Source organism: Calonectris borealis, chromosome 2, assembly GCF_964195595.1.
Source record: "Calonectris borealis chromosome 2, bCalBor7.hap1.2, whole genome shotgun sequence".
Classification (NCBI taxonomy): domain Eukaryota; kingdom Metazoa; phylum Chordata; class Aves; order Procellariiformes; family Procellariidae; genus Calonectris; species Calonectris borealis.
The window spans coordinates 144,928,588-144,955,748 of NC_134313.1; the positions used below are offsets into that span (position 1 = coordinate 144,928,588).

The following is a 27,161-nucleotide window of genomic DNA, read 5'->3' on the forward strand; positions in this document are numbered from 1 at the left end:
TATCGACAGTCTTTCTTACAAATTAAGAACAGCCCACAAGACTTTATTTGGTAACAAGCCTATTGTATCACGTTTTCCATGTTTTTATGAAGTGTTCTGTTTCTTTTTATGGCTGAAAAGGAAAATACGCACTCTTACCAACATACTAATCAATTGGCTGAGTAATCACAATGTTTATGTGACTGCATTAGCATGCAGTACTTACACTATAAAAAATTTTGTGCACGTTACATCTTCAGCTGTGTGTCCAAATTATGTACGCAAACATGCAGCCATGCTTGTAAATGCAAGCTGATCAGTGAGAAAGCAGTAATGAATTACTAATGACCTTTTTGTTCTGCTTGGAGTTACTCACTTTGAACCTTAAGATGATTTTTTAAACCAGATGTAAAAAATAGCATTCATAAAGTATATCTTTTCTTTTTCTTCCTCCTACATGTTTTCCTTCCCAACTTTCTCACTGATACATGACCCTTATAAATTTAAAATATAGAAATAAATTTAAAGTAAAGGGAACTTGAACTTTGTGACAGTTCAGATTTCAACTCAAACTTCGCAAAACATATTCTGTGGTTGTAAAGGACTCATTTGCATAGACCCATTTTATTGCTCTTTTCATATATCAAGATTTTAAAAAAGAAACATAGGAACAAAATTTTCACTAATAAAAATCTGCTAAACATGATAATGGGTAAACTACTCAGATTAGAAAGACCACTTTCATGAATTTTCCAATTCCTGACCTGCCGCGAAGGGGCACTCTGAGTGGTGAATAAATAAGGACAACTAAGTCGATACTGGTACTTGCAGCAAGATGCTTCAGCATTCAGTATAAGGAAAAAACAAAACACCACAAAACAAGGAACGGAGCTGGGAAAGTAATTCCAAACTCCTGTAGTGCAAAGTAATGATTGCTTATGGATGGATCCCACGGACTTGGTATGCAGCCATCTGTACACTAATCAGCAATGTTCATGGGAAAAATGATACTGAACTTGCCTGCACTCTGCTTGCGGCAGGAATTTCTCTTTGTACAAAACAAAAGAACGGATGCTATGGGAGCCAAGCAGGTTTGTTGGTGAAATGATCGTTTTACTCTTATTCCCAGTGGTTCTGACTGGAACTGCTGTGATTTTGTAAATTTATTAGAATTAATGTGCAAAGAAAAATAAGTCAAAACCACCATTTCATTCTCAGATTTACAGTCTGAGAATTTTTCAAATCCTCTCCTTGAATCTAACTGCTGTAGTGTTAGCTGATGTTCTCTCTCTTGCTATTAGAAATCCCAGTGAAAATACCAGCAAATTCATGGACTAGCTGATGCCGAACACCCTGGGAATAGCTTTTTCCTTCAACTTTTCCTTATGCTTTTATCAGCCTTTTTATCCATTCATCCACACATGCACATATGTCTCTGAGGCTCTAAATAATTACAAAATTTTAGATATGCCCCAGCTCCTAAAAAGTAAGAATACTGCTGGAAAGTCATTAAACTCTTAAACTCTCTTGGGTTTGGACTGACAGACTCGTAACCTAATTGCAGTCAAAAAATGAGCTGAGTGATAGCTGGCTTTGCACTTTTACATTTGCGTGGTGATATTAGTCACTGTTCACAACAGTCTTCTGCAGATTTGCCTCCCCAGCTTCTCCAAAGAATCAAAGGGAAAACGTGGAAACTGTTCTGCTCCATCTCTGGGTTCCATAGTCACAGGGTGTTACGTGACTGTCACATACTCAACTGTTTCATTAAACACACTCTTTTAAGCCATTTTGGTTTTTTTTTTTAATGACCCTTGCACATTTTTAAAACTAAATATAAATCCTGTGACAAACTGGACAACAAGCTCTTCCATACATGAAAGAAATCTGAAAACGGCTGCAAAAGCTAATGAGCAAGAAGTTTAGCCAGCTTTTATACACAAGCACTGACAGCTCGCAACACTTCTGAGAGCAGAAACTGTTTGTAACTTAGGTTTCATTTTCACTTCAAATGAAGATAAATTTACATCATCTCCCTCTCCTCTCACACGCACTGTTTCCCTCAGATCAAGCATTAACCACTTCACAAATTTCTGCTCTGCCAGTTGTTGAAGAGCGATGAGGATGCAAACCCTCGCCGGGCACTTCAGCATGGGGTTTGTACGGCGGACGACGCGGGCTCAGCCCACCACTGCTGCTACCCTGTAGCAGGTGCTCAAGTCCATTACTGTTGATAATGCATGAGCAACCTGAAATATCTGCACTGCAAAAACAACAATGTGGGGTGCTATATTAGCCATTTTATTTTTTATGGCTCAGACCTGTCTCGCCACTAGTCATATCTTTTCAAAACTCGTGATCTTATGGATACTGAAAATTCAGTCAAATATCAGTGTGCTACACATATGTCCCCGGAGTTGTCATTCATGCTGAAGAACCATTTTACTTTTGTGCTTAGAACAGCTGGTTTGTTTATATGTTTGCACCGGTGTTTTTTAAAGAAAAGAAAGGCAGCATTGTAGACAACTGTTATCATATCTGTTTTTTCCTAGATGTATATGACGACATGGGAACAGGAAATCAAAGCATCTGAAAATATAAAAGTGACTTCTTTTTCTTTGTTACATATTGAAAGGAAATGCCCACAACTCCAAGAATGGCAAAGGCTTATGCCAGCTTTTCTTGAAATAGCCATTTCTCTTCAGACTGACAATCCCTTTCCTTCAGGTGCTCCAAATTGCACATATTTAAAAATTTTTTTTCTTCTTTTTAATTAATAGTTTCTTGAAAAATACAGGGGTTTTTTTCAATCCTAACGGTTTTTTTCCTTATTTGTGAACACAAAAGACAAAGGGACAGCTTAAAAATTGCAGTATAAAACCTGTATGTTTTATTTCAATAATGGGTGGGAGGCACAGGGAGGAATCAGGCCCAAGATGCCTCCCACACTTATTTTATTAAAAAAATGGCAAAAAAATGTGTATGGGAGTTTTCCATTGGGGTTGACTTTTACAAAAGAAGGTCTCTATATTGGCATGAAAAGTAATAAATGCAATATGTCAGATTGCAAAATAAATTCGGGGTTTAAAATAAAGTCATTCTTTTAACTCTTTTAATGTAACATTATCTTTTAATTTACAAACATAGAAACTGATCTGTCAGGCAGTTACAGATTAAAAATGTACATATCTATATTATTCAAAATAATGTGTTCTTATTAAATCCTGTTTCCTTTGCATTTGAACTGGTTTTCTATTTGCTGCTGAAGAGCCTGTTTCTCATTGACTAGAAGAGCAAGTAATATTCGAGTAATTTCTGCAAGCTGCAGAATGTTCAGGCTATTTATATATTAAAATTATAATTCTCCAGTGCAAATAAAACCAATCTTACTCTGTTTAAACAGACAGTGTGCTACAAGTCTCTTCACTAACAGAGGAATCCTCTTTCATAAGCTTCTATCAGCAGGTCTCTGAATCCTGCAGGAAAATTCACTATTATTTCCACAGGGTCAGCTATTAGATGGCATCAGTTAGCTGCAGCCAGGGAAAAATGGGATTATAAATTGAATTAGAATAATCTACAGGAAAAAAAGGATACTTCAGTAACAGCTAATGTGTGGAAAATCATTAGGTGAGTAATGAGAAAGCATACAGTGTGTCCACCCTTTAAGACAGGCAGTATGGCATTATTGAAAGCACTCTGTATTAAGAAAAATAATTTGCACTTATTTAAAATACCTCCCTAATCCATGTTTACTAAACATTCTTCCCGCCTCCTTCTTTCAAAGATGAGGAAAAATAACATGGTTTTCAGTGAATATTCTGATCTCATGATGCTGAAAAAAAGGGAAAAGGACAACTTCACCGTTGCATGTGAGGAAAAGAGGACTTGGCACTTCACAGAGGCAGCTGGTGCTGCCCAGATTTGAGAGAAGTACTGAGGTGATCTCAAAGATAGCATAGTCACCAGGTTTGCTCCCTAAGAAATAACCCTCTGACATGAAGGCATAAGGCAGAGGCTGTAAGCAGAAACATTTGGGCAGAACTCTGATGTACTGAAGTTGTCCTGAAGGATTATGAAGCTTAGGGGCCATCCCCACAATTCCTCCATCGTTCATTAAAAGCTGACTTCATTTGTGTGTTTCAAATTGGGACAGCCCTTTGGGATGTGCAAAGTCTGATTTTCACCCTCTTTTCTCCTCCTTTTCTTGCTGGAGTGGATATCTTAATTGCTCTGAAATAAGCACACAGATTTCTGAAGTGCTCAACACCATTACATCTTACCACTTTGATATCACTGCAGGGCCACAGGGCAAAAAATGCAGATGGATTTACAGAAATAACCGTTTCTCTACCTCTGGAGCCTCTGTATTTAAAACTGCCAGTAGCATAATTGTTCTAAGTATTTTCATGACAAACAAAAATAAATCAGTTCAATATCAGTTCCGTTCTTCGTTCTTTTAAGCTTACTGTAGGCACATTTGGCCCGTGCCTAAGTGCATTATAAGGCTCCCAAAGCATTTTGTTTCAGAATCTGTGTTCATGTCTTGATAATAGATCAGCAAGCCATTTCAAATTAAGCCATCTCAATAATGTGAGATGACTTTAGCAATCTAAGAAAAAGTCCACCCTAGGAGTCTTTTAAACTTCTGCAAAATACCTGTACAATGTTTTAATAAAATAATTTTGTTTATGCAGTACATAATGTCTAATATTTCTGTGGGACCGTGTATGGCTATGCATTTTCACTGGAAAGGACATATATCATTAGGTTTATAAATAAGGAACAAAAATCTGCCTGTTGCTCTGGCGAAGGTCAAGTGAAATGTCCCCTGGAGGCCCTCTCCCTTCCCTTGCCGCACAGCGGCGCGGGAAGAGCACACCCAGCCCTGCTGTACCCCCAGCCCCACTGCCGCCCTGGGGCTTCCTCTCTGCATCTAGCTACAACCAATCTGTAAAAATGTGAATGCGTATGCAGGTTACAGCAGCCACGATCCTGCTCCCCACTTACAAGCAAAATTTACTGACAAAAATTCAATGGGTAGGGAAACTTATTTTGCTATAGAAAGAAGAAAAACTCATTGTCTGGCTTAAATAATTATTCTAGCTACGACAGCTGAACTAGCTCTGCTAGTTCTAGAAATATGTTATTGCAAGGGACAGAGAGCATACAGGCAAGTTGCCTTCTGCTTGTATTATATTGTTCTCATCTGTTTCTGTTTCATTGCATCTTGTGTATTACTGGCTGTTAAACAAAAACACACTAGTGGTTTAAATTCCTATTCACACTGTGCTCATCTTTACTATTCTTCCAAAATTTGGACAGTGCATTTAGCTACTTTTGGTGGAGAAATCCTTTTGGTGGAGGTGTAAAAACAATAAACTATAGGGAAAAAACAGCTCTGAAATGTCACAGAATTTTAACGGATGAAAAAGAAAACCTTTTCATATTGGATTCCTGCCCTTTTCTCACTGGTACTACCACATTCGAAAGAGATTGATAAGCTTTTATTTATTGATGTAAGACTATTCCAAATCTTACCAAAACCAATGGAGAGTTCGTTCATTAAACTAGATGATGTATACATTGGGCTGTTCAAATGTGAGATGGGGATAATGAGAACGTAGTATGTTCAAAACTTGAAATGTGGGGGAAAAAATTAGAAAAAGTCCTGTCACATTTTCTTCTCATTCCCTTTGATGGAGGCATTTGCTGTTTCATTTGTCCACTGATGAGGGTGAAGAATGGCTTTCTTTGATGAAGTGAGGCTGTGGACTTGAGATCAAAGGTAGGGAAGATAAGCCATAACTGGAAGCAGAGTGTAGGAACAGCAACAGCCGTCAGAGCAACTCCAGGCACTTGTACTGAATCACAAGGTGGTGTGTAGTACTTGGTCTTTTCTTACTACATAGCTTAAAGGCAATTCATAAGAATACTGAAGAATGTCACTTTGGGCTTTCACCACTGCCTATATGAGAATGTTTCGTCTAACACTTCGTTACGGCTTTGAAACATGAACCCCTTCTTACAGGGCAACAGCCTAATATTCCACAATCCTATTAAGACTACAGCAAGATCAAGAAGGCCAACGGTAACCTGGGCAGCATTGCCAGCAGGTCGAGGGAGGTGACCCTTCCCCTCTATCAGCACTGGTGAGACACATCTGGAGTACTGGGTCCAGTGCTGGGCTCCCCAGTGCAAGACATGGACACACTGGAGCGAATCCAGCAAAGGCCCACAATGATAATAAAGAATCATCTGACATATGATAGTGAGTTGAGAGAGCTGGGACTGTTCACCCTGAAGAAAAGAAGACTCAGGGGGATCTTATCAATGTTTATAAATACCTGAAAGGGGGGTGCAAAGAAGACAGACCCAGGCTCTTTTCAGTGGTGCACAATGACAGGACAAGAGGCAATGGGCACAAACTGAAACACAATAAATTCTGTATAAGAAAAATCTTTTTTACTGTCAAGGTGGTCACTCACTGGAAGTGGCTGCCCAGAGAGGCTGCGGAGTCTCCATCCTTGGAGATATTTTAAACCCAACTGGACGCAGTCCCGGGCAACCTGCTGTAGCTGACCCTTGTTATGAAAATTTGCAACTGGCCCATGCCGACTAAGGAGAGAGGCTAGGATGCAAAGCATGGAATTATAAGAGTAATTCTTTTATTCATGCACATGAGGTGTCCCATTCAATTTGGGGCACCCTGAATGTAATTTTACAAGCGTTTCAAGCGTTCACGTGCAACACGATTTGACTAATTGCTACTTAACACACACTACTATTTACTAATCATAGTAAAACTTTGCAAAGCAACTATATTTCTGTGGTGTCAACATCCATCTGCTTCTCTATTGATCAGATGGCCCTGGAGTCGGTCTTGCTATAGTTACTTATCTATGATGACAGACAATGGGAGGGTTTCAAAGACATTTTAGAGGGGCTAGGATGCTGGCCTTATCTTGGTTGTCCAGGGGTATCTTTTATCCTTCGTGGACAGCTTTAAGGTTCTGAGAAGCAAAGTCCTTATCTCAGGGGCTAGCCTGTCCTTTTCCTCCTTATGATGAGCTGGAGTCCTTTAGTTTGCTTGCTTAAGCATGGCTATTCCGTATACAATGTAAACTATTTATATATTTTAAAGAAAGTTAATACAATTTTATACTATAAAGATTAATTGATATAATAGTTAGGGAATGAGATTTTCTTAACACCCTGCTTTGAGCAGGAGTTGGACTAGATGATCTCCAGAGGTGCTTTCCAGCCTCAGCCATGCTGTGATTCTGTGAGCACAGGGAGGGAGATGATTAATAGGTAGTTCTCAGCAAAAATGACACTAGCAGTTATAACACAATGAGTTCATGTTAATGTAAAGAGAATGTATGCTTCCATTAACCACCCCCTTGAAACATGTATGGCCAGCTAAGCTAGATATGAAGGCAAAATACAAGCACAGCACTGTGCATGTACTCCGTGCTTTACCTCTAGAAAGCTGAACCTTGAAAAGGAAAGAGCTGATTGTTTTATAATCGCAGGTTAAAAAACTTTTTTGTTTTAAGTAGCTTAATTCTTTTTTATTTCTTTTTGCCTTACTCGGATAAAATACAATCACATATTTTCTATGGACTTTCTTCAGTGTTAGCATAATTCCTTTGGAAATCTGTCACCACACTGCTATCAATGCATCTGTATCATACATCCTTCTGGGAGCTAGAGGGCAATGGCTTCCCACAGGAGATGGCAGGAGGTTCTGGGTAACCATGCTTGGGACAGGGAGAAGGAGAAAAGGAAAGGAGCTAATACTAGCAAACACTAACTTTTTCTGACAGACATGAGAATTAAGCATGTCCCAGATGACTTGTACATTTGAAGGGGGACTGATTCCTCAATTCTGCCTCCTATAAGAGGCTTCCTGATTTATAACAGCTATTTTCTAGGTAGCTAAATGGCTGTGTTGAGAATATTTTTGCAGTCAACCAAAGATTTTCTTTTAATGCCATTGTATCAGAATGCCCTTGAACAGTAAGTCATGCTGTATTTTGGAGTATATTCTCTGCTCACACATGAAAAACTGCAGAATGTTGTTCATAAGCATCTCTTAAAAACATCAAAGTGCAGGATCCAATCTTTATCACTGGCTGACAATTTAACAGTCCATGTCAGTCTATACAGAAATGTTTGCTCAACAAGTAGTTCTTCAAAAAGACTCCTGGGTGTATGAAATGAGCCCAGCTCCTACAGAGTAGAAGCCCTGCTCCCTCGCTGCCTTTCTGTGGAGGCTGTAAGGCTTTTCTAGAGAGCAACAGAATTGCAGCAAAAGTTTCCAAACACTTAACAGACAGATATAAAGGGATCACATTTTAAGCAACGAAACCGATGCAGCCTTAGGATGCAGCCTTAGGACGGAAAATGGCAGTTGTGCTGTGTCGTTAAAATAATGAGGAAAAAAGCAAAGGATCATTTCTTGAATAGAATCTGTGATAAATAAACAATAGACAAGGAGCGTAGGAGACAAATAAAAGATTAGACATCTAAGGAGTCCGTTCAAGTATAAATTTGCATCACAGTTCAGTTAAACATGCAATGCAAATACCAGCGTGTTGGAAATCCTGCTCCACCTAAAAAGATAATATGTATGTATCTCTTCAGGCTATGTGCTGCGTTCCAGGGCAAAGTACGAACCTGCTGGTCACAGTGGATCTCATAACTTAGATAAAATTTAATGTAAAAATATTAGGGCAGGGCTCCCAAACTAGAGCACCTCTATACGATAGCATACCCCGACCAAAAATGAACACGTTCTTATTTAGAAAAGTACTGTCTAATGTCAACAATGAGATTTTCATCAAGGCACCTCTTTTGTATTTCCTGTAGTTCTAAAAAGTAGCTTCTGTATAACTTTTTTCCATCTTAATATTAAATGAATAAGGTTGTTTTGCTAAGTCAAAACAAAAGCTTGTGTTGGAGAAAACCAAAATTGTGTTGAATGTCATTCATGTGTTTTCCTTAGAGCTACACTTTCCTCTTTAACTTCACCTTACTGATTTTTTATATTTATCAAATCATATTCAATTCAAAACCTGGCTTTCAAGCACTTTCCAAGTCCGTTAAGACTGTCATGCTTAGTCCCATCCACAAGTTGTATCTAAAAGTACAGAACATTCCAATTACATTCAAATATTCCAGATCACTATTCTAAACAGCAGGCTAGGACAGTTAGAAAACTGGATTCCATTTGAAATTCCTTTCAAGTGTGTCTGAAAGATACAGCCAAATGAGAAAAGCCTTTGAGAAGCAACATAAATTAGAAAAAAAGTTTAGGAAAAGCCTAAAAAAATGTTTTATCTTGGTGGGAAAAGATACCAAGAAAGATGAAGTAAGTCTTCTAGTATGTAGAAAAAGTTCTTCTAACAAAAGGGGCTGTGATCACTTTTTCTCCATCTCTAATAAGATAAGGAAAAGGAAAGACCTACTTAATATATATAGGAGGGCAATAAAGCTGGTGAAAGGGCTGGAAGGAATGTCCTATGAGGAGCGGTTAAGGACTTTGGGGTTGTCTCGTTTGGAGAAAAGGAGGCTGACGGGCAACTTCATTGCTCTCTACAGCTTCCTGAGGAGGGGAAGTGGAGAGGGAGCTGCCGATCTCCTCTCCCTGGTATCCAGTGACAGGATGTGTGGGAATGGTTTAAAGCTGCGCCAGGGAAGGTTTAGACTGGACGTTTGGAAGTATTTCTTTACCCAGAGGGTGGTCAAACACTGGAACGGGCTTCCTAGAAAGATGGTCGATGCCCCAAGCCTGTCAGTGTTTAAGAGGCATTTGGACAATGCCCTTAATAACATGCTTCAACTTGGTCAGCCCTGAATTGGTCAGGCAGTTGGACTAGAAAATCATTGTAGGTCCCTTCCAACTGTTCCCTCGAGACACCTGGTAGCCCAGCTTCCTCCAATTCTCCAACTCCTCCAAGGGGACACGAGTGTCAGTGCTGGCCACACAGCTCAGGGGTAGCCTGAGTAACATATGTTGGGGTCCAGCCCCTCAAGAGTCCTTGATGCCTGTCTGCACTACTACCAGCACTCAAGCTAATTCAGGTAGGTTTGCACAATCTGCAGTCATGTATCTTCACAAAAATACTACTGAGCTTCAGCACCCATCTCCGCCTGCCTGCCAGCATAGGAAGGGCACGCAGAGTGCCAGTTGTCAACCATGCCTATTTAGGAAACCAGAAGAAAAAAAAAGAACTCAAGAAATGTCTTTGCTCTAACTTCATCAGTCAAGGATATCATCTACTTAGGAATTCCACCACAAGGAATATGAGTAAGGGCTGTGATGTATAATTTTATAACAAAAGGCATAAACAAAGAGGGAAATTGTGAGGGTGGGAAAGGAGCTGTATATTTCCTAGAGACACAGCTAACCAGGTAACAGCAGTGTTTCAGATCACAATGCCCAAGCCTTTTAAGCAGGCAGTTACCTTACAAAAGATAACAGCAAAGAACAAGGCAAGTTAGGAGCAATCAGAGCCATTTCACAATTACCTGTTAGAGCCTTCCCGTACTTTGACAGACATTGCAGAACACAAAAGAATATGTATATCAATTTCAGCTGTTGTTTGTGTAGATCTTGGTAGCCTGCAAATGCACATGCCCATAGAAGTATGTGGTTTTACAGCACCTTCCGCTCCTTCCACTGGTATGGAAGGTCTGGCCCACGCTAGTAAGGAGCTCAAGCAACCTCACAGAAAGCTGACCAGATCTGATCTGTCCACAGACTAAGCTGGCATATAACAGAGTGCTTCAGTTCCTTGGACCAGCTCACCACACAATCATACAGTGCAAGAGAAGAGGCCAGAACTGGGGGAAGGATGGTACTGCTTCAAACCCCACTGAGATCACAAGTTGCTGGGGAATGTCAGGTTAAGAGCCACCTGTTAAATATTGGTGCAGGGAAGGAATGGTTGTCACATCAGCCCATACAACACAGCTCAGGGAAACACAGTACCACACCGTACAATCAGGAAACAGCCAGCAATTTAAGAAAATGAAACTAACTCCCACAGAGTGGCTCGACAGATAACTGGCCTGCAATAATCAAAGGAATACAGCTGCTCTTTACATGAGCACTAAGATTATGTAGATACAGGCTTATGCCTGTGGAGATTCCCTCAGGCTGTGAGCTCATCAGAGTGCACAACCGAGCAAGGCTGGTGTGAGTCCCAATCTGAACGTCAGTTCTGCTAGCTGATAAAACAAGAACTACGTAGAAATGATCTATGCCGACCTGCCTACTGCTCCTAGAAGACTAGCAGGTCCTGCTGTCTCTGGACTGGTTGCTGTCAGAGTTACAGTGCTTGCAAGACTCGTCCCCAGGGAAAAGGATCATTTGCAGTTCACTCAACTTTCCCTATTCAGTAACTGAGAATTTAAGTAAATGCCAGGGAATGTATGTTCCTGCGGGCAGAAAAACATGAAGAATACAATGCAGTGATCACTGTATATGTATTTGTGGGTGTTTCTGATTGGCATTTGTCATTTCACTTTCATTTCCTTTCTTTAAAGAAAAGCCTCAGGAAGCACAACCCTAGAAGGAAGGAGAGTAACGTGCAGGAATTTTTGAGAAAGAACTGAAGGGAGGATGATGGGCCAACAGAGGAAATATGAGAGAGATGGCCAGTCACATCAGCATCAGGAGAAGACAGGCCTATGTAACTAGTAAGTCTTTTTAAAGAAAAGTTGAGAGGCTATTGCCAGAGTAGACACAGAAGTTATTTACCTCTGAAAAGAAAAACCTCTGGAGGCCTCTGTGTTACTCCACACCTGAAAAATAGAGCAGATGCTGGAACAGGTAAATATCAGTAGGTATCAGTAAGACAGCAAGGAGAAACAACATAACAAATGGGTGAGTAGTAACTTAGGGAACAAAGTAAAGAAAAGAGCTGATTTTTTTTAAAAAAAAGGGAATAAGAAACAAGTTTTGTAAAAGATCATGCAAATGTTTTTTTCACTAATGAGAAGAGCTCAGGGAGCTGGCTGGATTATTTCAAGTGTTGGTGCACAATGTGATAGGAGGAATTATTAAGGTAACAGAAATATAATGAGGTAATAATAATGGAATATAGGTGTCAAAAGATAGAGTAAAGGTTGAAATGGCAGAATAATATTGTGCCTATAATGATTTGACAAATATAAAGAAATCAGAGGAAATAGCGGGAATCAAAATCACTCTGGAAGCTCTTGTAACTGGAAACTTGAGAACTGCTGGCAGTCTGATCTACAGATCACACTGGATATGAACAGTGATCTCTAATTTCAGTAGGCAAAGAAAATGCAGAAGGAATGGTATCATTATGGGAATTACTAACATACATTAGAGAACAAATCCTATGAGTTGCAGAGGCGGACAGGATTTCGGTGGTGAGTTTCCACACCAGTCACTGAGAAACAAGATAGTATTTTTGACTCAGTTTTGCTGAATAATGAGACTACAGGGAAAGACCCGATGTACAGTAAAAATTTTTATTTTAATAAATAATGAAGTCATTCTAGAAGAGTTAATTTCATGCTGGAGAACCACATCAACAAACTTCATGCTTAAATGTCTGCAAATGGCATCTGAAGGGAAAATACTTGTGGGAAAGGGATGCTGCAGATGGCCAAATAGGCAAGACGTACCATACCAAAAAAACAGAACTGGTTAATGGCAATAGCTAACACAGAAAAAGAAAAAAAAACAACCCAAAACCTTGTGAAAACCATGGATGAACAACTTAGTCAAAGCACAGAGAGTAAAGCAGCTGAAGCTTGTCTGTCTCACAAGACTGGTGGTATTGAAGCTGACTAGTAGTAATGATAGATGAGAAAATACAGCTAGCCAGATGTACCAACAATGATCTGGTTAATATGAGGATATATTGTGGTGCACAGCCACCCAGCCAGCAGCCGCGAACAGGGGGTAGGTAACCTGGAACAACAGGCAAGTCACCCTAACTGGCAGCAGAGCTGTGACCCTATAAACTGGGATGAAGCTGGGGAAACTCAACAGACCCTCTGGAGCAACAGCTCAATTTGGGCATTGCTTGGATTCCTACAGATGAGAAGTAACCAGCTGCCTTAGCAAGCACACACAGCTACGGAGAGAAAACTTTAATGATCTCCAGGGAAGAAGGCTATGCCTCTATAAACAAAGGCACCTGCCAAAGAAAGCAGTCGCTCTCCCCCAAGCAGAAGGATGCAACAATGGTTCACATCCACAGTGCTCAGGGCCAGCAGCATCTAAAGCAGATGCTGCACTTCATGGCACTTGGTGTTCTCGGAGTCCCACATGCTGAGTCAAAGACAGTATTATTATTTCTTATAATTTTTCATACCAGAGTGCTTAAAATAATGTCAGACCTGCACCATAGCCTGGAAAGGTGATGTTTTTATTGCATCAGTTTTATTGCATTAGTTTGTATCCCTTGGCCTTGACATGAGAATATATGGGAGTGTTTAATGTACAGCCATACCATTCTATCTGCTGAGGATGCATTCCTGAAAAGTGCAGCAATTAGGTATTCAACAGGTAGTGATATAATTTTTCCGATAAGAATTTGTGCAATAGCAGACGAGTGCATGCCACACACATAGCTAAAGTACGTAGGGAAGCATATAAGGATAGAAAGCAATAGTAGTATGATCAGCATCAACAGCTGGAGGAGATGCTGGCTTTTCCACAGCTGGCTTTGTAGTGGCTGGAGATGCAGTTTGCTTTCTAAAACTTGCAGTACCCTGGTGACCTCAGCTAGTTGTTCTCAGAACAAATACAATTCTGAAGGATTGTGGTGGATTGGCCTTGGCTGGCTGCCAGATGCCCACCCAGCCACCCTTTCACTCCCCCTCCTCAGCAGGATAGGGGAGAAAATAAGATGCTAAAGCTCCTGGGTCAAGAAAAATATAGTGAGATAACTTACCAGTTACCATTATGGGCAAGACAGACCTGACTTGAGAAAAATTAATTTAATTCATTGCCAATTAAAATAGAGTTGGATGGTGACAAACAAGGAAAAAAACTAAAACAACCTTCCCCCCATTTTCCCAGGCTCAACATCACTCCTTCTTTCCCAACTCTTCCACTCCCTCCCTCCACCACCCCAAGCGGCGCAGGGGGACGGGGAATGGGGGACTGTGGTCAGTTCACAATAGTTTAGTCAGTCCATAGCTGTTCCTCTCTGCTGCTCCTTCCTCCTCACACTTTTCCCCTGTCCCAGCTTGAGTCCTTCCTACAGGCTGCAGTCCTTCATGAACTGCTCCAATGTAGGTCCTTACATCCAATACAAGGATTTTCAACCTCTTCATCTGCGGGATTGGACACACAACTGCTAGTGCGAGCACTCTTGCTGCCACGCTTCTGAATAAATGTGTTTTAATGGTCGTCATTATCTTCCTCAGGTGCCTGCTGCTTACCATGATCATTCAAGACAGCCAAGGCAAAGGATGAAAAAACAGGGTAATGGCAATGGTCAGTGAAATGAGGTATTGTAAGATTGGTGTCAGTACTGCGAAACATTGGAAGTAGAAGCAGTCAATAGCAGGGTATTACAACATAAAGCTTGTTCACTGGGCGCTGGAGGATGGTACAGTGCAATACGAGCCCACTGCCTAAGGGAAAACATTTCTGGAGTAAACTATCCACAGAACTATACCGAAGCTACACTTCAAATCAAACTAGTTGTTTGTACCAAAGGAGACCAGGAATAAGTGAACGTATTTGCAGTGCAGTAAATCAAGCAACCCAGGTGAGGAGCAAGTCTATAAGCCTAATTATTCAAAAGTGCCTAAATTGAAGAATATTCACATCTCTCAAAAGCATCTGTTGCATTATTTCCCTTTTTGCCCCCTCATTCCAGGAAGGTTCTGCTGATTTAAGACCATATGTCTAATTAATTGCATTTTATTAGGTAAGTATCGCTCAATGTTTCCTAATTTTTCAAGTTTCTGGATAGCAGCTCAAGACAGTGCTGTGTAAGTGTTTTAATAAAGGCATCCTAGAACAGAATTCTTGCATTAATTTCCTAAGAGAACAATGATTTCCCAAACAGGCAGTTAGGAAGAAGCAACCTTTGTTGGTAAAAGAGAAAGCAAAAAGGGAGGAGAGCATTAGAACCTCCCAAACACCCTGCATCTATTTCCTCCTATTTCTCTGCAACACCCAGCTTCTGACTTACCCAGTCTACAGCATTTAGACACTGTGTTGGAAGGATAAATTAGAAGCATGCAAGGAAAAGGTAAGGAATAATAAACATTCTCTGGCAGGCACTGTCATTTCTCTCCTCTAGAGATGGGTGTTTCCCACTCGGAAAAACTGATCATGTCTATCAATGCTCTTTCCTTCCTACTATTTCTGACCCCAGACTTCTGTTAGAAGTTTATAAACTAATTTTAGGGGTTTTTTTCCCATACTTTAGAAGAGCAGTTCAGCTGGATTTTAGCTGTTGGATTTCCTGCTTGAACAAAATACTTGTATTGAACAACTATAGGAAAAAACCTGCAGAACAGAACAGTTACAGTAAGTACTTGCATATTTACTTCTAGGCAGGAATATTTTATGAAGACCTGATCCCTTTTCTTTTTTTTTTTTTTGAGACATTAATTTTATAGATAAGATGATCTATAATCTACTAAAATAAACTCTTCCAAATCTGTTAAACATCTGCACAAGAAAACTGGTTGTTACAAGATTACAGTGAAATAATCCCAAGGAATTGTCCTCAAAGAAATTATTCTGCAGAAAAAATATGATAAAGTTTTTCCATGCTGGAAAAGGACATCTTTCAAGTATTTCAGTCGGCCAGAATCATTAACTATCCCGTAACATGAAATGTATAAACACTGCAGTAAGTCTAGGAAATTAAAGTATCCCATTCTGGAGCTTTATCTCATTAGGGCGTTTCCAAACACTAAACCATGGAGTAACTGTTTTAAGGACATAAATATGTTTGCTTTTATGTTAGGAGTAAACTGTACCTCTATTAGAACGTCTAAGTTTGGTGGCAATTAAAATCATACTTCTACGTTGCTGGGTTGAACAGTGTCTCTGAGCAGAAGTGCTTTAGTTTCAGTTTCTCTTCTCAGCTTTTAGACACCCTGTCTAGGTGGAGTTCTTGGTGAATACGATAGCTACTTCAGCCACGGAATAAAAACATGGAGCTTCTTTCCCCCTGCACCCTCAATTTTTGGCAATATGTGCTCACCATAGTGGCATTTTAAAGAACTAGAAACTAGTTTTTCTTTTTCTGTGAGCAAAAGGGAGGGTCTGTCCAGAGAAAATGCAACTGCAGGCGTCTGTAGCCCGCAGCCCCACTTTTTTCTCTGCTCTCACGGTTCATTAGTTAAATCAGGAGGCAGCTTGGCCAAAGGTAGGACAGCCATTTTCCCGCGCTAGCTATAAAAAATCTTTACTATTGCTTCTCATTAAAGTTTACAGTTTAGGAAATCAAATAATAAATTGAGGAAAACTTGGCGCTAGGGTGACTTAGATAACTGAGTGTTCTTTCAGAAAACAAAATTTCACTGAAAAAAATCTAAGAAGTAATTTTGTCTCAGGAACACTCAGCTACAAATAAGAAAAGGTGCATGGAGGAGACCATTACCACTAATGCAACAACTGTAGCTGGGTGCAATTCCATAAAGTAAAAATTTCAGATGAATGAATATAATTGTCCCAAAGCAAGTGAGAGGATAAAGTAAAATTAAATGCTATTAAGGGGCATGATTTTATTTTATTGTGTTTGTTTCTTCAAAGTTTTTTGCAAAAAGTCCACATTTACTACGACCAAGTGGATTGTAAGATGCTCTTTTTCCTGTCACTTATCTCCACAAATGCTGCTGAACAACTTGCTTTTGTTTAATTTGAGAAACCTTAGTGAACACAACAGGTACTGAAAAGGTAATATGGAAAAGATTTTCCTTTCATTTGCAATAGCAACAGCTAAGTAATCACAGCAGTATCTTTCCATCCCAATGTCTCTTCACAGCATTATTCAAGCAGGTTCTGTACCTAACCACATCTAAGGGCAAAAAAAAGGTTAGATTTCTCTGTGCGGTTGATTTTTCTTCTTCACCAAACTGGGAACTTAATGAGAGCCATTTGTGACATGTACACAACATGATGGGTTAACAATTGGCTGAAGGGTTGGACTCAAAGCATTGTAGTAAATGGAGTAACATCTGGCTGGTGGCCAGTCACTAGTTGTGTTCTCCAGGGCTCAATTTTAGAGCCAGTTCTCTTCAATGTTTTTATCAATGACCTGGACACAGGAGTGGAGTGCATATTAAGCAAGTTTGCCAATGATACTAAATTAAGAGGAGCCATTGATTGAGAGGCCTTACAGAAAGATCTTGATAGATTAGAGTACTGGGCAGTCACCAACCATATGAAATTTAATGAGGACAAATGCCGGATTCTGCACCTGGAATGTGTAATCCTTGGTATATGTCTAGATTGGAGGACAAGAGGCTGGAGTGCAGCCCTGCAGAATGGGATCTGAGGGTTTTGGTTGATGGTAGGCACAATAAGAGTCAACAATGTGCCCTGGTGGCCAAATGGAGTGCATTAGGCACGGTATAGCGAACTGGTCAAAAGTGATTGTCCCACTATACTCAGCACTGGTGTGGCCTCACCTCGAGTACTGTGTGCAGTTTTGGGATCCACAATATAAGGATATAAAAATATTAGCATGTGTCCAAAGGAGGGAAACCAAGATTCTGGAAGGACTAGAGGGCATGACTTAGGAGAAGCAGCTGAGGATACTAGGCTTGTTCAGCTTAGAAAAGAGGAGACTGAGAGGTGACCTCGTTGCTGTCTACAAATTCCTCATGAGGGGGAGCAGAGAGGGAGGTGCTGATCTCTTCTGTCTGGTGTCCAGTGATAGGACACGAGGGAATGGCTTAAAGCTGCATCAGAGGAAGTTCAGACTGGATATTAGGAAAAAGTTCTTCACTGAGGGGGTGGTCAAGCACTGGAACAAGCTCCCCAGGGAAGTGGTCACGGACCCAAGCCTGCCAGTGTTCAAGAAGTGTTTGGACAATGCTCTTAGATATATGATTTAACATTTAGGTTGTCCTGCATGGAGTCAGGAGTTGGACTCGATAATCCTCATGGGTCCCCTCCAACGCAGGATATTCTATGATTTTATGATTTTTTTTTTTATTATTGGATGGTCCATACAACCACAAATATGTGTCCAAATGACCACAAAGAGGTATCAGTCACAATTTTTGTGTAGTGTCAGCTACAGAAGTGGTTTAAAAACAGGATTCAAATAAAATAATTCTGTAATATATCTGTCTCTTATAAGTAGCTAATGCCTTATATATGATCTTACTTCGCATTCCCACAATGTCCCCTAATTGAACTGTTGTATTCCATGTGGCAGATTACACTAATGAAGAAATTAATGATTGATAATAGCAAGGAAATATATGTTATTCAGTTAATAAGCTATTATAAATCGCTTCTTTGGTGATTTTGTGATTTTTTTCTTAAAGAATGGAAAATGCAAACACTGACAAAAATGAGAAAACACATTCATATCAACATATTGAACAGTGGACAAAAGAGGAAGTCAAACAATGGGCAACCGAAGTTGTTAAGTTTAACCAGAAATATGCAGAAATCCTGTTTAACCAAATGTGACTGGTTTTACTTTGAAACTGATGACTAAAGCAGATTTTGTGGAAATGGACATACCTCATGGGCCTGCTCTTCAAATAATGTATTTCCTGAAAGAGCATGACATTCTAGGTGAAAGTTCTAACCAGGCTGTGGAACAAGAAGGCACTGAACAGAGTCTTGATGGAGAAGGAGAAGATGGAGAAATTGCAAAGAAAGAGCGCAGGAAGAAATATGGGTCATTTAATTCCAGTATACTGCAGGACTCTAAGACAAAAAAGCAATGAAGTCAGCTGACAAAAAGAATGTATCAGATAAGCCACTGTCAAGCAGCCAGCACCCAGCTAGAAAGATGTGTATGCCATATCCTTTTGATAATTTCAATAATGGTACTTGATACACACAGTATAATATTCTAAATGTCCCTGAAACAGGGCCCCTCAATCTCATTGATCCCGCACATGAATTCAAATTACTTACCAACACAGAGAAGGCACTTGAAGAGGATGTCATGATGAAATTTAGCAATGAAGTCTTTAGATTTGCTGCAGCCTGCATGAACTCCTGCACAAATGGCACTATTCATTTTGGAGTACGTGACAATCCACATGGGAAAACTGAAGGAATAAAAGTTACCAAGAAAGAAGCATACATTGACCATTTGAATAAATTCATCGGAAAGTACTTTAATGAGCAATACACCAGCATTGCAAAAGCTTGCATTAGAGAACCTAGACTTGTGGAAGTATTATTACAAAATGGAACTCCATCACATATGTTTGTCATTGAAATAGATGTGGTTCCCAAACACTGCTTCTGTGATACAAAATATTTCTCTACCAACACGAATACCAATACGAATATAAGAGTAAGAGTTGGAAAAAAGCTGTCTTCATCCGGGATGGAGCTAGTTCCAAAAATATTCAAAATACCAAAGAATTTGAAACTTTTAAAGGTACCTTGACGGCTTTAGCAGATTCTCGTAAAAGAGTAGAGGAAGAATACAACTTAAAGCAAAAGAAGTCAATGAATGAAGGACTAAAGCTAGTTAGTCTGCTCACAGGTAACAGGGACTCAGTGGATAGCTCTTATTACAACTACTACATTTTAGTAACAAGCAAGTGCCACCCAAGTCAAACTTCGCACTTAGACTTTTTACAGGAAATAAAATGGTTTGGTGCTTGACTTTGATTTTGAATCAGAAATGAATGGTGTGTTCAAGACTTACAAAAAAAATCGAAATGCCAAACTTTGCTTCACAGATTATTATGAAAACAAGGTGGGTTCAGTTTCTGAACAAGCTGAAAAGCTGAAACTACATCAGGGGACCAACTGGATTTTCTGCAACAGTGGATCAGACTTCAAAGGCAATAACAAACTACCATTAGATCCCGCTTCATGGCAACAAGACAGAGCTGCTGGTGTCAGAAAAATGATTTCATTTCTTTCACACAAAGATGTAAAGCAGAGTGGAAACTTTCTAATAGTGTTTCTTTTGCTTTCCACAGTGGAAGATTCAGCGGATCCCGTTACTGAGACTTTTATGGCATTTTACCAAGAATTAAAGGGACTAGAATACATACTCTGCATTTGCATTGGTGCAGGTACATACCAGCGATGGAAAGATCTTCTGCAAAATTAGTGAGGAAGCACTTTCAAACAAATGTGTTTCTAATTTAACCCTGCAAATGGTAAATGGTACCATCATAAAATTAAAATCGGTGACGCAGTCTTCTGAAAGACTTCTGCCCTCTGTTGGTCATTCTACTGTTCTTCTAAAGAAGAAAGAAGACTCCATGGCAGCATTGGAAATACTTTGTGAAAATGAATGCAGACACAGGAATAGAGAAGGATGCAGATAAATTTAAAAATTTCCTGAAAGAGCGGGAAGAAGATTTTTATCGAGGTGGTAAAGTATCATGGTGGAATTTCTATTTTTCTTCTGAAAATTATACTTCAGATTTTATCAGAAGAGACAGTTATGAAAAGCTTGAACACCTAATTGTGTCTTCATCTAACAGTGCTAATCAATCGCCTGTAAAAATTATCAACCTTTACCACCACCCAGGCTGTGGTGGGACAACATTAGCTATGCATATCCTTTGGGATCTCCGGAAGCGATTCAGATGTGCTGTTCTGAAAAACAAACCAAGTGATTTTGGAACACAGCTGACAATTTTAATCACCTGTGGAGCAAACAACAACACAGGCTATTTACCAGTGTTACTTCTTGTGGATGATTTTGAAGACCAAGAAAACGTCTATTTTCTGCAGAAAGAAATTCAGGCGGCTATAACAGAAAAATGCATTTGGTGTGTAACTCCTTTAGTGATCATTCTAAACTGTATGAGATCTCAAACTCCTGATGAAAGTTCAACAATCAATTTCTTGAACAGTGTTTCTTTAGAACATAAGCTTTCTGAAAAAGAGCAAAGGGCCTTTGATCAGAAACTAAAATATATTGAAAAGGTGCATCCAAATCCTGACAATTTCTATTCATTTATGATTATGAAGAAAAACTTTGATCCACAGTACATAGAAAAAGTGGTAAAAAATACCTTGCATAACTTGAATACTGCCTCTAAGCCAGCAAAACTTGTTTGCTATCTAACACCGTTAAACTCATATGTAAGAACATCTACAATTTCAGTATCACTATGTGAAGAATTCTTAGGAATTAATTCTCAAGAGATTGGCTGCAGTAAAGATAAATTGATAGAAAAGATGGGAGTTTGTTCCAATATTCTAATATATGATCAGGTACATGAATACACGAGATACAAAGATCTTCGTATCATTCACCCATTGATAGTATCACACTGCCTAACAGAATTGAAACTAACCTATGACTTGCCTAAAAGTGAAATTACATTGCAGTTATTGAAAGAAGATTTATTTTATGAGACCTCATTAAAGCAAGACAAGCTTATTCGTGATATACAAACCCTGCTGATTACTAGACAGCGCAAGGAACATGGCGATGAGTCAGACACATTGTTTTCCCCCTTAATTGAAGCCATTCATAGGGAAGAGAAGTGTGGTAAAGTGGAATATGTGTTAAACCAAGCATCTGCTAGATTTGAGCAAAATGCTTACATTTGCCAAGCCTTAGCAAGATACTTCTACATTAAAGCAAGGAGATTTGACTCTGCATTATACTGGGCCAAAGCAGCCAAACAAAGAGCACAACACAATTCATACATATCAAATACACTAAATCAAGTCTTTAAAAGTAAGCTAAGATACTGCATAGAGTGCAAAGCAAAGAGTGAAGTCCTAACAGCTGAGGAACTGAAATACTTGCTAGAGCTTACTGAGAATGCTTCACAGGCTTTCAGAGAACCTCAGCGGCAAGCTGAAAATGCAGACAATGAACAATATTTGCAGCATCAAAAGCTTAAAAGAAAGTTTCAAATGTACAATACTGCTGGTTATCACAGAGAGATAGAAACTGGTCTTTACGTTATTGATGTCCTTTGGCATGTTCCTTTTTTCAGCAAAAAAGACTTACAGTGTAGAAAAAAAATGGCAAAGTATCTATCAGGAAATAGTGTTTTGAATGTAGATAGCCCTAACACAGAAAGTGAAATGTTCAAGGTTCTTGAACATTATTCCAGCTTTTTATGTAATTTGCGATCACGGTTGAAAAGGGCATTTGACTTTTTTGAAGACTACTTTGTATTTTTCAAAACACAGACCAATGAAAAAGAAATTGTAGAAGCAAAATTGTATGAGAGGGTTCAAGAATGTTTTGCCAAATACATAGAAATCTTTTGTAATTTCAGTTTTGAGCAACTGAAAAGTAAACAGGTCTCAAAGTGGCCCATGTCTCAGTATATAGAAGCATACAGGGACACTGTGGAGGCTTCCAAAGCAGGCGGACAGAGAAATAGAAGACATGGTAAAAGCATATGCGTTTTTGTGTGAGGAGAATGGACAAGCAACTCTGCCAGACAAACAGAATATGACTTTGGCAAATGTTGTTCTGAACTGCATTAAACCTAAATCCACTAAGTTATAACCTTCTAAGGTGTTGAGAAGTCTGCTTCTAAGCATTCTACAGGAAGTGGAACCAACTTCACAGTGTGTAGAGCCTTGTTGTTCTGGCCCCAAAATAGAAAACAACTAAATGAAGATTCCAGGAAAATGGAAACTTTTGTTAGACGCTTAAGTGAGTCTTTCAAAGAGCTCTATGGTTCCCTGCATCCAGGCAGCCTCTGGCTCTATTCTATCTGGCAAAAGGCATTGGCCTGAACAGATTTGTTCAGAAAGGAAAAATAAATCAGCTTTTAGTTCACTTTCAGAACAGGAACTGAATTCCCTCTGGCAGAGTGGAAATATCTGGAAGGAGCAGGCTGTTCAAGATCTTTTGCTTCCTTTGGATGGAAGAGCTGAGGGTAAGGTTATCTACATAGACTATAGCAGCAATGAAACCTTCAGGATACCAGTGCAGCCTGTTCCCTTATGCTTATTGAAAAATGGCCCAAACATAGAAGGAGTGTCTTTTTACCTTGGGTTCTCCATTGCTGGTCTCCTGGCGTACAACACACAAAGTCTGTCATTAAAACAATAGGTATTGCAGTTTCTCAGCTACAAGGCTTTTTCAGGCAAAATTATCCTTGTATTGGTTTTTGGTTTGTTTATTTTTTGGTCAACAATTACAAATTACAACCTCAGGCTGTCTATTGTATTTCCTCCCTCACTATGTTAGTCTTTCAGTCCCATACAGAATTGTCTCTCTACTGTCATTACTGCTGTTTGGACTGTTCAGTCAAACTGAAATGTTGGTGCAGTTAGTCACGTAGACTGGTCACTACTACTCAAAGTTCTTTGGTTGATAACAACATGAGAAATCATTCCAAAAAAAAAAAAAGATAATTATAAAAAAGAATATTTTGAAAATGTTATTTTTAAATACCATCACTTCGAAGAACCCTACTATCTTGCTAGCTTTTTTGCCACTGCTTGTAATGAAGGATGTCTCACCATGATTTTCATACTCTTGTATAAGTAATGTAAGAACAAGGAATGTATGTTAGAAAACATGTATCATGTAACATTCCCTGATGCTCCACTGTATCTGGTGTCATCTTGGCACAAGGGTAATGCAAAAGGCCATTCAGTTGCAAAGCAGCATTTTTTTCTCTGTTGTTATCATACACACTTGAATAATGAAATGCATTTGTATATGGGCCTGTATTAATAGCCAAGCTGTACATCTTATGGGAGGACACAAGCATTGGTCCTTTAGCTTGTCAGGGCATTTCTAAATATGTGATTATTAAAGATACCGCTACTTTCTACTGTACTGTAAAAGCACACACTGGTTGGCATTTGATGTCCATATTAAATAGATTTTATTCTTTTGAGGTGGGTCTGCTTCTGCTTTATATAAAATTGATCCAGTTTGGTCATTCCTTTCCTTATAAATTCCATTGTTCCTTCCAGTGATAGATTTCTTATCAACTCTGATCCTTGCAAAAACAGGCAATTTAAATGCTTAAAGTGGTCATTAATTTCATTACTTTCCTCATGTGTATAAAACTGCCTGCTATGTATAGACACAATTAATGTTCCAAAAAAAGAAAAAGATATTGGTGCAAAGCACCAGAAACAAGAAGTTACTACTGTCTGGGGGGGTGCATATGATTCATGAAAACCAGAGGAATTCAGTGCAATTAACTGCCTGAAGGAGGTCTGCAGGACAGCTCTTTCATCACCCCACAAGTCCTCTTTGCTCTTTGTGTCAGGCAAGGAGGCAGGCAAAAATAAGTGACATCCCAACAGATTAGTAAAAACAAATTGATAAAAAGAAAAAGAATAAAGCGGCGGACCATTCTGCTGTAGTGCGGCTCTTCTTTTAGTTCTAAATATGGATAAGGAGTTTTATTATATAAGCCAGACTGCTTTTTAACTCTAGCCAAAATATAGTTCTCTCGGCAAGAACGCACACTTCATTTTAACCTGTATCCACTTTGTTTCTAACAGTATACTTTTATTTCAGATAGGGTGCTACCGTATCAATCTTCATGATGATTCATTATTTGTTCTAGTTAGTCCTCAGGATATCGCAGTACAATTTATCGCTGACTAAAGTATTTACCCTTCCAAATAAAGATTTACAGCAAATAATTTGCTATGTCTTCATGGCAATTGAAGACTTCAGTCTTCATCTCAGTCAGTCACATCTCCTAAGAACTGCAAGTATTTTTATGTGCCCAAACTCAGCTGAGCTGTGTAGGGTGGCGCATGGGGCACACCCGGCGGGGTGCGGTGGTGGGCGGCTGTGGGGTGCCCCTTGGCAGGCGGCCACGAACCGCCCTGGGCCAGTCGCAGCCAGTTCCAGCTGGCTCCAGCACCAGTGCGAGCACCCCATCTCCCGCCAAACCGCCGCCATTCAGGGCAGCCCGTGGCGATCAGACAAGTTTAAGAAAGAGCGGCAGCTGTGGTGGGCAGGAGAAATGGAGGAGAAGATGCTGGAAGGGGACATTGTTGGGGCATGGCTGGAGACACAATTCTGGAAAGGGGCAACCCTGAGGGACTGCAGCCCACGGGTGACCCACACCAGGGCAGGGACACCCCTGAGGGACTGCAGCCCATGGGTGACCCATGCCGGACCAAAGGAAACAAGAAGGAAGGAGCAGCAGAGAAGCAGAAGGAAAGAATCAGAAGCAAGGAGCGGCAAAAATAAACCACTACACGCTGAGACTGACCTCCTCCACTGCAGGCTCGTCGCCTTGGCAGGGGGATTGGGAAGGACTGAGCAGAGGTGAAAACAAGGGGAGTTGCGGCTAGGAAGGGGGAAGGAGAGGTGTTGGACTGAAGTTGAAAGGGGAAGAAAGACATTTCCCTAAGTATTTGCTTAGTTGTTTGTCTTCTCGGTTTCTCAATACCCCAATCAGTAATTAAACGTTTATGTTAATTGGCAACAAATTAAGTGAAACTCCCCAAGTTGAGACTGTTTTGCCCACAATGCATTTACATTTACTAACAACCCTTGGTATCTGGCACTGCACTACACGCCTGTGTGAGTTTACAGAAATACAGATTTTATTATTTGTATATATCAGGCTGTTTGTTATAAAATTGTATTTTTATCAGTAGTAGCTCATTAATAAATATAGATATTTGATAACATCCTTAATTGCGCAGTGTGGAACTGTATTTCATGATACATATCACACACAAAGGCTGACAGAATTGCTTTTTACAAGTATTTCCTATTTTTCATTACTTTGCAAGACCATTTTTTTCATGGCTCAAAACTTTGTTAATCTTTGTATTTTGAAAACTAAGCTCTCCCATGCCAAATATCTGCCTCAGATGTATTTTATGTTAATTAAAGCCAAAGGGCTCAGTAGCTTCCAAGTGTGAGGTCAAGAAAAAAATATGTTGTATTGCCTATGTTAAACAACTCTACCAGCTTTTTCCAGCACGCTCAGGAATTCTTTGGAGTGGTGTTTAAAAAAGGGTTTACTCTGGTAGGAGAAAAAAGGTAGGTGTGAGGGGACATTTGTCTGCACAAGCCTAATTTTATCGAGTTGCAAGGCCTGAAAAGACTGCCATTTATATATGGGCATATGCAAACTTGGGTTTTAACAGCAGAGCCTATACACAGATGACAGCCCCAGAAGCTGCAGGTCTGGGCTATGATGGGCCAAGTCAAAGCTAAGAGCCTAGCCCTGCGCTGTCAGTGCTGAGTCTAGAAACCTGGTGGAGACCTGATACAACCTACATGAGCCAAAGCCGTGTTTGCAGGAAGGAGGAGAGGCAGGGAGGCCCAGTAAGCTGTTTGACTTTCACAAACCATTGCGATGCTATCTCAGCAGCTCCCTCCAGTTGCTGATGGAGCAACCAGGGTCCCTGCTGCGCCCAAGCAGCATTTGTGGACTGTGAACTCCTGTGTAGGATCAGGACCTGAGGAATCCTCTCCTGCAGGAGTGCAAGGCCTGCAAAAATCAGTTTAGGGGGTGGAAGTTAAGAGTACTGAGGATCCTTCTCTGTCTAAAATCAAAGCTAGAAGTACAGAACATGGAGGTGCCTTCACAACTGGTGACAGAAAGGAAAATTTCCACTAAGGAGATCTTAGGGGAAACAGCTGCTAAGATTTAGGATGAGAACAGTGGCAGGGTCTAGACTAGGCAAGAGGGAACAAGAACTGAGAAACAGGTATCACAACGTGATGGGACAAGAGGCAGATATGGAGGGCCACGATGTTCAAGGGAAAGAAGCTCAATGGAACAAAAAAGCACACAAGGGGGAAGGGAAGGGAAGGGAAGGGAAGGGAAGGGAAGGGAAGGGAAGGGAAGGGAAGGGAAGGGAAGGGAAGGGAAGGGAAGGGAAGGGAAGGGAAGGGAAGGGAAGGGAAGGGAAGAACAAGGTCAGCTGCTGACATGCAGACTAGCAATCATACCAGCTGATCAAGCCACAGAAAAGGTGTGTGCAGGGGTGTGTAAAGTCCCTCAGCTCTATGTCTGAAGGGGATTGTACTTCCTACAGGAATACTTCCTGGGCTGAAGACTCTCAAGATGTGCCG

The 27,161-nt window shown here is 40.1% G+C and overlaps 1 protein-coding gene and 1 long non-coding RNA gene across 2 annotated transcripts in view; one reads left to right on the forward strand and one right to left on the reverse strand.

Annotated features, from left to right (window-relative positions):
* The window catches only part of LOC142079483 (uncharacterized), a 22,431-nt gene extending 11,600 nt beyond the window's left edge, over window positions 1-10,831 (reverse strand). The window contains exon 1 of the long non-coding RNA XR_012672690.1: window positions 10,516-10,831. This is a non-coding gene — a long non-coding RNA (uncharacterized LOC142079483). The remainder of the gene's footprint in view (window positions 1-10,515) is intronic.
* A 6,075-nt stretch (window positions 10,832-16,906) lies between these two features.
* Window positions 16,907-25,770, forward strand: LOC142079480 (sterile alpha motif domain-containing protein 9-like). The gene is given in 12 exon segments (XM_075143751.1): window positions 16,907-18,215; window positions 18,502-18,641; window positions 18,644-18,892; window positions 18,895-19,469; window positions 19,472-19,800; window positions 19,802-20,260; window positions 20,262-20,456; window positions 20,458-22,503; window positions 22,505-22,719; window positions 22,722-22,829; window positions 22,832-22,909; window positions 22,912-25,770. Coding segments are annotated over 12 exon segments (4,785 nt in total). The 5' UTR covers window positions 16,907-18,111; the 3' UTR covers window positions 23,199-25,770.
* The last annotated feature ends 1,391 nt before the right edge of the window (window positions 25,771-27,161 follow it).